We start from the raw sequence: 14082 nt of genomic DNA, 5'->3' as shown, positions 1-14082 counted from the left end.
GGTCAGCACCATGGGGAACACCAAGCAGTTTCCCATTTCCCACTAGCTGGAAAGCCCAGGTATTGGCTTCCAGACATTATGGAAGGAAGTGCTGGGGATGTGAGGAAGGCCTACCAATACCTTAATCACAACATCTGAGAAACCTTCATTTTTGTTCTCTTATTTCTCACATGTTCTTAAAACCTAGTACCTGGTATGAATAAATGTATTCAATTATTAAAGCCTACAGAACTACTGTTACAGTTTTACAGCACGGATGAATTTCCCTCTTCTGTGGAAAGATAGGAAAGGCCAAAATTAAGTTTTCCAATAGTCATGTACAGTGGTGAGAGCTGGACCATGAGGAAGGCTGAGCATCAAAGAATTGATGCTTTTGAACTGTGGTATTGGTGAAGACTCTTGAGAGTCCCGAGGACAGGAGGAAGATCAAACCAGTCAATCCTAAAGGAAATCAACCCTGAATATCCATTGTAAGGACTGATGCTGAAGCTGAAGCTCCAATACTTTCGTCACCTGATGCAAAGACCTGACTCGCTGTCAGCTAGGAAAGACCCTGATGCTAGGAAAGATTGAGGGCAGGAAGAGAAGGGGGCAACAGAGGATGAGATGGCTGGATGGCATCACTGACTCAATGGACATGAGTCTGAGCAAACTCTGGGACACAGTGAAGGACAGGGAGGCCTGCCTGGTGTGCTGCAGTCCATGGGGTTGCAAAGAGTTGGACATGCCTAAATGACTGAACAACAACACAATAAGTCTGATTTGTTTAGATATCCTCAGTTGGATATCTAAAATACATAAAGTAGAATTTCTTCTGGTAAGAAATATTGAAATTTGATATTAGTCTCAAAATATTTTAAGAACAGCTAATCCAAATGAAAATATTCCAAGGTTTTCATAAGCAATCAGAAATTTTAAGCTGTCATTTTGGAGCAGAGAAATACATTAATATTCAACCAAAAAAATGGTATCAACCTAAACAAGAGATCATGTTCAAAAATTATTTTATATATATATATGTGTGTGTGTATATATATATATGTGTGTGTGTATATATATATACTGTGTATGCTGAGTTGCTTCAGTCGCGAACTCTTTGTGACCCTATGGACTAAAGCCCTCCAGGCTCCTCTGTCTGTGGGATTATCCGAGCAAAACTACTGGAGCTGGTTGTCGTGCCCTCCTCCAGGGGATTTTCCTGACCCAGGGATCGAATCTGCCTCTCTTAAGTCTCCTGCATTAGCAAGAGTGTTCTTTACCACCAGCACCACCTGGGAGGCTTTGCTATTATCCACTTTTGAATTAAAAGTTAGAACACTTTGTCATGTTTATAGTCCAAAGATGCTGAATACAGCCCTAGTAGAATTATGCCTGAGATAAGTATAATGCATTTTTTATCATCCTGAAAGCATTTATTCCCTTAAAAAATACAGAGAAGTAAAGATAAACCATTATCCTTCAAAAATCAAACTGCATGTTTGCTGACAAGGTAAAAGACTTTGAAATAGGCACAGGGCACTATGCACTTATAGAAGCAGGCTTTCTTCAATGCTTGAGAAATGCAAAACACGCCAAACTTCCCCACTCTACCAGTGCATACCTCTCAAGCGGGTGGTCTGCCTTCAGAGCCAACTGGAAAACTCCTCAGAAGCAGACCTCCTATTACAAGTTGAATTGTGCACCCGCCCCCAGCCCCTTCCCCCGGTGCAAATATATGTTTAACTCCTAATCCAAACACTTGTGAATATGATCTTATTTGGAAATAGTGTACCACCAGATGTAATCAAGTTAAGATGCAATTAGTAGGGCGAGTCCTAACCCAATGGCTGATGTCCTTATAAGACAAGGGAAATCTGCCCACAGAAACACAAAGGAGGGAGATATGAAGGAGGAGGCAGAAGCTGTATTTCTGCTGCCACAAGCCAAGGAATGCCTGATGGACCAGAAGCTGGAAGAGGCAAGGATGATCCCCATCCAGAGGCTTTGGAGGGAGCACAGCCCTGCCTACACCTTGATTTCAGGCTTCGAGGCTCCAAAACTGCAAAACAAAATGTCTGTTGTTTAAATCACCCAGTTTGAAGTACTTTGTTACAGCGGTTCTAGAAAACGATACACACCCTTAGTCATCATGTTATAGTGATGTAAAGGAAAAGACAAGACAGGCTACCAAGCACAAACGGATTTTCGGTTCATCTGGGCCATGACTATCCCTTAAAGGGTAAACATTCAGAAATTTCTTTGGAATTTTTTGCTTATTGGGTGTATGATGTCTAAAGATGCAGATTTCTCGTTATATCTCATTGAGATAAATATCCCATTCTCTGGAGAAGTGTTCTTGTCCCCACGTGGGAAGGAAAGTATTCAAATAACTATAGAGAGAGCTTTTAATAACATAATTAAATAAACACACACCTTAAATTGGAGAATTGTCTGTCATTTATCAACACATCACAGAGATTCAAATTTGAAAGGTAGACAACTTTACCTCACATGATCCTGTTCTAAGTAAAAATAAACTATCCTCCCGAGTCCATTGCTATGGAAAAATTAAAATGCTTCACCCAGTCAGAGCCTCAAGCTGCACTTATATTCCTGGACAAGGTGGAAAAACATGCATTGAAAATGAAGGCCTCTAGGCATTTATTGATTTATCAATTTAAATAAGTATAGTCACTTCTGCTTTCAGAGGGTGTGATAGACCAGCATAAAACTAATGACATTATTAACACATACTAATTAAATATAAAAACCTCACTCCCTTTTACTTAGGAAAAAGGTGTGCTCATTCAAAATTCTGTCTTAAGCCCAACAATGTAGCAGAAAGAATATTTTTAAACCAAAAAGTCTTTCAAAGCCTTGACAAGGATCACAACTTAGATCAAAACTGACAAAATATATTCTCAAAAAGAAGCTGGAACCGAATCGTGTAGAAGAAAAGCACTAAAACTCCAGGACATCTTAGGCAAGTTAAGAAAATTCTCACACATCTCAATACAACTTCCATCATCAACTAAATTTAGAAAATTATTGCAGTTTCACAAGTATGGATTATTCACAAATCCAATTTTTTTCCTCTGATTCAGTGAGCCCTGCCGGGAAAGCTGTCATCTGTAACTCCAGTTAATTTGGGGAAACCTGGTCTTTCCAGATGGCATCAAGGAGGGCAGACAGCTAATATGAGTCTACATTCCAAGTTCTTATCTTAATGTGGAGAGCAAGAGCTCTTAGCCTCTGAGCTTGCTTTGATCCATTTCTTAAACCAGCACTCCACAGAATTCACATTTCTCTTAAAATGTCATGTTTCTCTGCCAGAAAACTACCAGTATTACCCTGAAAGTCTGCAATAGAGACTGCAAGCCTGCTGAAAACCTGGCTGAACCACCTTCCCTGTTACAGAGTAGACAAAATATAAAATAACAGCACACCCTAGGTCTTCAATGCTTCAAACCCGTGGCTAATTTAGTGCCCAAGAGCTTACCTATCTCCAAGATTAGTTTACAAATCACTGGGCATTTTTCAATCTAGCCAGGAGCTGTTCACCTGCCAAAGTGATGATTAATTAAACGACCTTTCATTATATCTCCAGTTTTCTCATTTGTGGATATGCAGCTGTACCCCAAGCATCTTTTTCATGCTCAAAGCCAATGTCTTGCAAAGTAAAATTTGGCATGAATTTCTCAGCCTTAAAAGGTGAGAAGACTGCCCATCTGCAAAAAGCGGAACATCTAACCCAGAGATATAATTAAGGGAGAATGGCCCAGCATTAACCACTAGAGCACTGTTACAAAAATACAATCCACATTAAAATTTTTGCCCAAGAAAATCCAGTGGGAAAACTCAAGTTTTCCATTTAAAACAGTTTTTTCAACTCAGCCTGCACACAGAAATCACCTCAAGAAACTCTTGGAAATGTTGATGCCAGATCTTATCCCAACTGAATCAGAATTACTGGCAGAAGGACTCGGGTATTAGAATCCTTCAAAAACTCCCCAAGGTGATTCTAACATTCAGCCATAATTGAGAGTTACTAATGGAGAGCAGGGGTCAGTGAGTTTTTTCAGGCAAGGCCATCCCATAAATATTTTGGGTTTTGTGGGCAGTTAGTCTCTGTCACAGCTACTCAGCTCTGCCATGCTGGCACATAAATAACCACAGACAACACAAATGAACAAATGTGGCTGCATTCCAATACAGCTAGAATTAGGAGCACTGAAATTTCGATTTTATAAAAACTTTTACATCTCACAAAATACTATTCTTCTTTTGATTTTTTTTTCCCAATCATTTGAAAATGTAAAGATCAATCTGAGCTTGTCATACAAAAATAGATGTCAGCCTGGATTTGGCTGGGCCACAGTCTATGGACCCCTCATCGACACTACAGACTGAATACACTTCTCCTTGATCTTTTCTCAAAAACAACATTTGCTCAGTGACTCACTGTCTCTGTCCTAGAAAAGATCCCCTTCAAAGCATGGATACCTTCAGATTCAAGTTGGTCCAGGCCATAGGAGGCAGCTGTGTTAACATAGCTGAAGGATGGAGCCGCAGTTCTTCTTTCAGAGGACGCCTCAGGGTCAGCAAGCGCTGGGGAAGTGCTGGGTGCCTCCTCCGTTATTCCAGGGGGCGTCACTGGAGAACCCAAAATTGGTGTGAACAACTCCTCACTCGGCCCTGTGACTGTGTCCATTAGGTCTGCCAAACACAAGAGAGATGACTTGACCAAAGATGATCCGAATGAGAAATGCATGTATTTTAATATATGCTTTTACTTGCTAAGCAAGAAATGACTAATGAAACCAGTATCTCATATACAGTAGATTTGGCACTTAGACTAGTTCCATCTCCTACAATGCATCGATTCAGCTACCCAAGGCAAACACTTATCTTCCAGGAAAGTACACTACCTCAAATCAGAACTCTGGTTTCAAATTTTAATCTCCCATTTATTCTATTGACAATATTATGGATTTTACAGGATTTTATATAACCTATTCAGGCTTCCCTGGTGGCTTAGTGGTAAAGAATTCATCTGCCAAGCAGGAGACACGGGTTTGATCTTTGGGTCGGGAAGATCCCCTGCAGAAGGCAAGGGCAACCCACTTCAGTATTCTTGCCTGGGAAATCCTATGCACAGAGAAGCCTGGTAGGCTACAGTCCATAGGGTCCCAAATGAGCCGGACACAACTTAGCAACCAAACAACAATATAACCTATTACTAAAGATAGAAAATTTAACAAAATTTATTTAAATATACACCAAAGATGACTTTGGTGATATAAAGAACCTGCCTGCCAGTGCAGAAGACATAAGACACAGGTTCAATCCCTGGGTTGGGAAGATTCCCTGGAGGAGAGCATGGCAACCCACTCCAGTATTCTTGCCTGGAGAATCATAAGGACAGAAGAGCTTGGCGGGCTACAGTCCACGGGATCACAGAGAGTTGGACACAACTGAAGCGAGTTACCATGAGAAGATAACTTTCAAAAGTCAAGTCAAAGAATAAAAGTTTAAATCTGTGTCTGGAATATGCTCAATTTTAAAGCAGACAAATTAGCCCCAGGTATCCCCAAACCTAGAATAGCAGCATTTTTCCAAGCCTGGTTGATCATCATAATCTTTCGAGGTAATTTTGAAATGTTGATTTTCATGCTTTCTACATATCCCAACTTAACTGAATCAGAACCTCCTTGGTGATGAAGCCTGAGAAACCATTTGTAAAAGCTTCCAGGATATGGGTCCACAGATTAGCATATATATTGCTGTTGGCAGTATAAATGGAAGCAATTTTGGAAAGCAGTTAGGCACTGCTTCCTAAAGTCCAATATTCATATGCCCTATTCCTACATATAAACCCAAGAGAATCTCCTACACACATGCAATGGAGAGTATGTAAAAGAATATTTATGGCAGCCATGTTCACAATGGCCAAATCTGTAAACGACCCAAATGCAAACCACTAGAAAACACTGGATGAAGATGAGATAAATAAACCGTGATATATTTTCATAGTGCAATGTTACAAGCAGTCAAACCAAAAGAACCATAGTAAATAAATAGTAGCCATAGAACAGCAAGCAAAAAAAAAAGTTAGTCCCCAAAAGGCTATCCACAGCACAATACTGTTTTTATAAAATAAAAAACTAAAACTTTTAAACATACAATATCAGGAGTACATCCAGACACAATTTAACAAAACGGAAGCCAAGGAAATGAAGATCCAGGTTAATGGTTAACAGAGGAGGAAGGAGTTTAGATGGCAAGGATCTTGGGGTTACCTCTAGGTCACTGACAAGATCCTAGGGGTTTTGCGGAGAGAGAGGCAGGCATGCAGGATTAGAAGGTATTTATTAGTCAAAGATAACTCAGGTAATAAATAAAAGTAGGATTTACTGGGCTGGCCAAAAAGTTTGCTTGGGTTTTTATAAGATGTTATGGAAAAACCCAAATGAATTTTTTTGCCAATCTAATACTTAGGCCAATGATGAAACAGAGACATGAAGCTCTAAAATAATAACTAAATAATAATAATAATAATTTTTGTAATTCTCACGTGATTCTGATGATTACTCAGATTCAAAAACTTCACTGTCCTTAAGATCTCAGAGCATCTGAGTGTCTCCTATATCTTAATAGAAAGTTCTCGGTATACATTTGTTAAAACCCTGAAAATTACCTATAAGACAGGAAGGCATTATTTAAAGATGAACAAACCAAGGCTTGGAAACATTAAGAAACTTTAAGCCACAATACTAGTGAGGGCCAACGCTGGGATACAAACCCAGGTCTTTTCTGGTTTCATTCCCCAGGTTCTTACTGGTTTTACCCCCAGGCCATTTGCCTCACTCATTCTATTCCTTATCAACTCAGAAAAGATCCACCCCCAAAACACTGAGTTCAATTCCTTCTGTTACAGACCTTCCACAGCAGGAGTAACTTTGAAAGAGACAGGGATGGGTGTTGTTGAAACCACAGTGGCCAGAGGCTCCCATCTTCTCGACAGCTGAGTAACACGAGGAGCATCCGCTGTGGCAGAGGGCAACTCCCTCCCTCCCTCGGTCTTGTCCTCGCCTCTGGTGACCTCGAGGGTGGCAACCTGCTGTTCCTGCGTCACCAAAGACACAGTGGCTTCTGCTGCTTGAACAGCTGTTGTCATCTCTTGAGTGATGATGTCTTAAAAGGGAAGAAACAACATTTTTAAATAGACTAAATCCCTATACCTGAAAAAGTCACTATATAATTAATATTTTAAAGGAAAGCAGACTGTCATTTCAGGGAATGAGAAGGCAGAGGGATGGCTCAGAAATGAGCTGCCAGTAAATAGAAGTTTCCAGTGTTGCTGTTTTCAGGAGTGGTGAATCAATCTAAGAAGTGGTGAATCAATATAAGACAGAGATAAAGACAATAATACAAAACATGTAAAATAAAATTTAAAATAAGAAATCAACAGTTAAGTTTCCCTTTATGAATATCAACATAATCAGTTTATTTAGAAAGACATTATACAGAACTAAGTTCAAAAACTCTCAGAAGCATTTATATATATTAATATTCACATTTGCATCCCTGAAGGGGACAGAAAGTTGGCATTTTGAATTAAAGAACTACTAGTTACAGTAACTAATGTTTACTGAGTTTCTATTATATGCCATACACACATACTTCTAAGCACATGATGGGCATTATCTTATCCTTCCACATGTAAGGGGAGGAAGGTACTAACATCATTCCATGGAAGCCATGTACCATAATGGCCAAGAACACAGGCTCCAGATCCAATCTGCCCGAGTATCAATTTAGATTCAGCCATCTTCTATCTGTGTGACTTTGAATGAATTACTTAATGTTTCTGGACCTTGAGCTTCCTTAAGTTGTAAAGTGGAAATAATAATAGTATCTTCCCCACAGAGTTTTTACAAAAATTAAACAACACGTGTAAAACACTTAGTACACACCCAGTGCTTGGTAAGTATTCAGTAAATGTCAGCTAGTATTACCTCATTTTGCAAATGACTTAGGTGTAGAGAAGCTAAGGAACCTGACTAAGTTTACATAGTTAGCCCTCTGAACCACTGTGCTAACTAAGTTTACACAGTTAGCCCTCTTAACCACTGTGCTAAGTTTACATAGTTAGCCCTCTTAACCACTGTGCTAACTGCATTTATCCCTCAACAGATAAATGGATAAAGAAGATGAGATACACACACACACACACACACACACGCGCGCGCGCGCGCACGACATTGTTCGGCCATTGAAAAGAAATGGCCAAGAAAAGAAATCCTGCCATTGCCCAAGGAACAACTTAGAGTGGCCTGTGTAGAAGGTCTGCATTTGCTTTCAACATGAAAAAGGATGAAATACACCTGTGGGGTAAGATGTATCTATTGCAGGTCCACTTTCTTTCAGTTCAGTTCAGTTCAGTCACTCAGTCGTGTCCGACTCTCTGTGACCCTATGAACTGCAGCATGCCAGGCCTCCCTGTCCATCACCATCTCCCGGAGTTCACTCAGACTCACGTCCATCGAGTCCGTGATGCCATCCAGCCATCTCATCCTCTGTCGTCCCCTTCTCCTCCTGCCCCCAATCTCTCCCAGCATCCGAGTCTTTTCCAATGAGTCAACTCTTCACACGAGGTGTCCCAAGTGCTGGAGCTTCAGCTTTAGCATCATTCCTTCCAAAGAAATCCCAGGGTTGATCTCCTTCAGAATGGACTGGTTGGATCTCCTTGCAGTCCAAGGGTCTCTCAAGAGTCTTCTCCAACACCACAGTTCAAACGCATCAATTCTTCGGCGCTCAGCCTTCTTCACAGTCCAACTCTCACATCCATATATGACCACAGGAAAAACCATAGCCTTGACTAGACGGACCTTAGTCGGCAAAGTAATGTCTCTGCTTTTGAATATACTATCTAGGTTGGTCATAACTTTTCTTCCAAGGAGTAAGCGTCTTTTAATTTCATGGCTGCAGTCACCATCTGCATAATCCCCCCAAACACATTATTAAAGACTATTTATAAGGGTTAATATTTGCCCCCTTCTTAGGGAGAGGTTATGTTGGAAATTTCACATACTGAGCCACTAGGAAAACATAATTTCTAGAAGACTTTAGCATCTCTCTTTTTTCAAACAGTAATTCTAGATACTCAGCACATTACCATGTGTAATAAAAAATAGCCTTCTTAAAAGCAGCTGAAAGGTTTTTTCATAGTTTTTATTAATGGCATCACTATTTTTCCTATTACTTAAAAACATTTCTCCTCAGAAACTATTTGCTTTAAAATAGTGTTTATGTATTTTTTTTAGTACAAGTATTTCCATTTCTTGGTCCCCAGTCAGTTTAGGCTAGTTTTTCTTTGAACTGGAAATTTTTATATTTGAAGGACTGATATACCTGGCTATTAGACAACCTTCCATGTGCTTCATATTTTCTCTTTGTGACACTATTTTTTTATTTTTTTCTGAAATAATACTAGTATCTTCAGCACCTAGGACAATACTCTATTTGCCATAAAAATACATAGTTTTACCATTTAAAGCAGTATGCATTCTCCATGCTGCCCTCATTTTTGAAAGCATAATGAACACTTCTAAGGAAAAAATATGTCAAAATAAATGTTCACTCTATGGTCACAGTTTCACGAAACAGTAAGAAATATTAAAAGGGCATAGCACTTCAAATAAAAGACTGCTGTTAAAGACAGAGTGAGAGCTAGAAATAGTAATGGGAATTTTTAAAGTAACGTTCAAAATTTCTCCACATCGCTCATTCTTTTCAGTTCCCATAGGAAAAAAATTTACACAATAATTATTATAGATTACTTTTAAAACCTGATCTTTTTTTCTGGCCATACCACACAGCATGTGGGATCTTGGTTCCCCAACCAGGGATCAAACGGGTGCCCCCTGCAGTGGAATCATGGAATCTCAACCACTGGACCACTGGGGAAGTCCCCTAAAACCTGACCTCCAAGTGAACAGCTGAAGAAGCAGATGAATCAGAGGACTGACTCTAACCTAACCCAGGATCTTCATCAATTCATAATATGCAAAAACTCCAAGAAATCATTGTGTTCCCTGAAGAAGAGAATGTGCTAAGTAGTCCCTGGGCCCTGAAATGATTGGCACTTGAGTGGTTGACTTCTGAAAAGTACTTGTAATCACTAGGAAATGGGCAGACAAACTTTTGACTATTCTCTCACTACTGTCATCAATAATTTAAATTTTTCACATTATTTTTAACACTACGAAACAACCAAAGAAGTAAAAATTGAAAGGAATTATTTGACATTCCTCTCTCTCTGTCTCTACCAAGAATACGTAGAAGCTTTTTGATTAATTTGGACAAGGCAGGCAGGCAGATGGGATAATTCTAGTCTGGATGGTTCTCTATCTTCATTTACTCATTCAACAAAGAGATACTTATTGAGTACCTACTATGTGCCATATATTGTTCTATGTGCTAGAAATAAAAAGAAGCTGCCTATTAAAATATTGTAGTTAAGTGAGCCAATTATGACTAAGTAAGGAGTATATTCGGTAATTTTTTAAAAAAGCATATAACTGCCAAATTTATTTTCTTTTTAAGTTACATTAGTAGAAGCTAAGGCAAATCCAGTATATAGGAATCATGGATTCAATTGTGCAGTAAATTATCTGGGACTATGTGATTTAATGCTCCAGGAATATCTTAAAGTATTATGGAGAACTGAAGTAAACTTCTTGTTTGGTCATATCTAATATCATCTGGGTCATTTGGACCCAACTTTTAAAATGAAATTTAAAAACCAACTTACAAAATAGTTTTGGGAAGCTTCTATGAAAACTTCCAGTATACTAGGTCTTACAGTCTTTAAAAAAATAGATTGGATATGTAAAATTCAATTTTTTATCATTTTAATTCAATCTCCATAACACTTTATAAAACATGTTACTAATTTAATATTTTCCATTAATTAGGCTACTTAGCTGAAGTAACAGCTGTACATATTCCAAAACAATTTGGAATGAGCATATGCCCATTACACTAAGTTTTTCCTTCCCCATGCTGCTGTCTGACCAACTACACACAATCAAAGAAAAACATTTATCAGCAACAAAGGCAAGGACTGACATCTCATAACATTCACAGATGTAGAGGCCAAGAGGAAGTAGAAAGTACAGAATCAAGAGAGCAGAGAGGATTTATCTGTATTGTGGGGTTTTCCCCCCTTATTTCTAGATGAGTTTCTTTTTGGGAAAACAAAGTCAAAGAACTCACATAGTTAATACTACGAGATAAATATTTACCTAAGGCTTTTTGGTAATATCAGGGATGTGAGTATTTTTTACAACAATGTGTAAATAAGTATCTGACGTTGTTGATCGCACCATTTAAACATATAGCTATTTTTTCACATTTTCTTATATATATTTATACATTTTCATAATAAAAGGTTTGAAAAATATTAATCTATAGCAGAGTTTCTCAGAGCGACTGACACTTTGGCTCAGATAAACCTTTGTTGGGGGTTGTGCTATGCTCTGTAGAATGTTAGCAGCATCTTGGCCTCTACCTACTAGATGCCCTCTGTTGTGACAACCAAAAATGTCTCCAGAAATAGGTAATGGAGATTAAGAGGTATAAACTTCCAGTTGCAAAATGAATGAGTCAAGGATATGAAATGTAAACTGTGGGGAATACCGTCAATATATATGTAACATCTTTGTATGGTGACAAGTGTAACTAGACTTACCATGATAATCATTTTGTAATGTACAAAATATCAAATCACTAGGAATGAACACAGTATTGTAGGTCAGTTATACTTCAAAAACAAAAAAACACCCATAGTGAAAGAGATCAGATTTGTGGTAAAAATTATCACATTTGTGGCAGGGGGTGGTGGAAGGGGGAACTCAATGAAGGTAATCAAAAGGTACAAATAAGTACTAAAGATGTTCAACATGACAGATACGATGAATACTGCCATATGTTATATATGAAAATTAAGAGAGTAAATCCTGAAAACTCTCATCACAAGGACAAAAAGTTTTTCTACTTATTTAGTTTTGTATCTACATGAGATGATGGATGTTCAGTAAACTTACTGTGGTAATCACTTCATGCTGTATGTAAATCAAATTATGGGGGTAAGGGGATGACAAATTATTCCCTGTTAAACACCACTGGTCTAGATATAGGAGTTATAATTGAATGTATTTTATACACATACATTTATACAAGATGTATTTTTATTTACTTTTGTTTTAGATAATTTACTTCTAAATTGTCACTTAAAAAAAAACATAAACCACCTAAAAATACCATGTTATGGTTTCAATTATATCTCAATTTTTAAAAAAATCAAACAGAAACATTCCAAATTAAACAAAGCTTACTTTTCTTTCTCTTACCTTTAAATCTATTTCCCAATGGTTGATGCACCTCAGACTCATATTCGGAGATGGAAACCGTGGTCTCTAAGAACATGGCACTGTTCTCCTTGGTGGATTCCACAAAGTCCGCAGTATCCTGGACCAGGTTCATGACAGAGACTTTCATATCTCCCATTGGACTTGTGGGAGTAAAGGAACTCTGATCAGATGCTCTCTCACCCCCATGTGCCATTAACAGGGTGGTTTCCATGTGTGTTTCCATTTCAGGCAGCTTCAGACTCACATCTGCAGCCTCTGTCAAAGCTTTGCCCTCTTCCATGCCTTCCATACTGATACCGGGTGCTTGGGTTGTCTGAGATATTTCCATTCTCACCTGTGTCTCTGTATTGTCTCCAAGCTTTGGGGTCTTTATCTGGCTTACACTCTCTAATTTGGTGTCATCCCACTCATCACTTATGACAGGAGCAGCTGCAACAGTTGTGCTGACACTCATCGTGACTTCTGGGGCTCCCAGCAGGCTGTCAGCTTCTGGTTCAACACTCAGGATGGACTCAGAGGTTGGGAGCCAGTGCTTAGTGGCGGCAGTAGCCTGGGTATTATCAGCTGTCATCTGGGAAGGCTCAGTGCCGGCTGTGAGCTTAGAACCAGGTAAAGAAGTGGTCTTATGTTCTGGGTTTGCTTCAAATTTCTCAGTCCTTGGAATGGTGGTTAGCATTTCTTTAGTATTCACAAGGGATAAAGGTGAATGGCCCAGACTAAGTCCTTCCGGGCTTTCAGTTGCAAACAACTGATCATCCACATAGCTCAGAAAACCTTGTGTTGCTTCAGTGGTTCCTTCCACAGTGGGTTGAATGATGGTACCACGGGAGGGTTCCTCCCTCTCATCAATATTCAGAGAAGCAGTTGGCGCGACAGGGTTGGTTAGCGTGGCCTTGGAAGGTCGGCTTTTGGGAGACATTCTCTCTGGCTGGCTAGAACCAAACACTTCTTCCCCTGCTGGGACCTCTGGCTCAGTAGCAGTGTAAATGTTAGAACCATCAGCCTGCATGAGCATAGCTCCTACAGGAGGGGTTTCTTTGTTACTAGGAAATACTTTATTTAAAGACATTGTTGATGGTCCTGCTAACACTATCATTGGATCTCCAGAGACTGGAGTGTACTTAGAAGTAACAGAGTCATTTTCTAGGTCATCTGTGTTTAGCCTCTCAGACTGTCCTTCTTCTGCATGAAGAAGTACCATCTCCCTTCTTTCCATGTTGGGGAAAGCCAGACATTGTGCGGCAAAGTTGAGAAGTAGAAGGCTACAGAAAGCCAGACAAATGTGTAATACAATTGGTCTGCTCATAGTGGAAAACAAATGTGCACATAAATTGGTAGAGTTGACAATTCCAGTAATTGAGTCCTGCAGAAAAATAAAGCATATCAAACCATCATATAAATATATGTTGTAAATAAGCCCCTTTAAATTAAACCATAAGTAAAATAATCTCCTTGACTTCTGTTCAGAGATAGTACATAGGAGAAGAATGTTCTATTTCTTTGTACCTTTGAGACTTGGATAACCCAGTTCATTTTTCCCTATTGAATTTTCAGCTGATTTAACTTGCAGCTCTCTAGCAAAGGGTACACATACTTCACGTACTAAGTTCATTGTTTTTAAAATATCTACTTGAAATAAACTACCCTTGAAATCACATTTGCAATA

At 39.0% G+C, this 14082-nt stretch overlaps 1 protein-coding gene across 1 annotated transcript in view; it reads right to left on the bottom strand.

The window, feature by feature from the left end:
• The window catches only part of ARMH4 (armadillo like helical domain containing 4), a 133164-nt gene extending 119442 nt beyond the window's left edge, over positions 1–13722 (bottom strand). Inside the window, exons 1-3 of the mRNA XM_068966633.1 lie at positions 12396–13722; positions 6919–7173; positions 4483–4695 (exon numbers count right to left, since the gene is read on the bottom strand). Coding sequence (XP_068822734.1) covers positions 4483–4695; positions 6919–7173; positions 12396–13722 — 1795 coding nt within the window. The remainder of the gene's footprint in view (positions 1–4482; positions 4696–6918; positions 7174–12395) is intronic.
• Between the last annotated feature and the right edge of the window lie 360 nt (positions 13723–14082).

Source organism: Capricornis sumatraensis, chromosome 2 (assembly GCF_032405125.1).
Source record: "Capricornis sumatraensis isolate serow.1 chromosome 2, serow.2, whole genome shotgun sequence".
NCBI classification, from domain to species: domain Eukaryota; kingdom Metazoa; phylum Chordata; class Mammalia; order Artiodactyla; family Bovidae; genus Capricornis; species Capricornis sumatraensis.
This window is presented reverse-complemented; position numbering and strand designations above follow the sequence as displayed.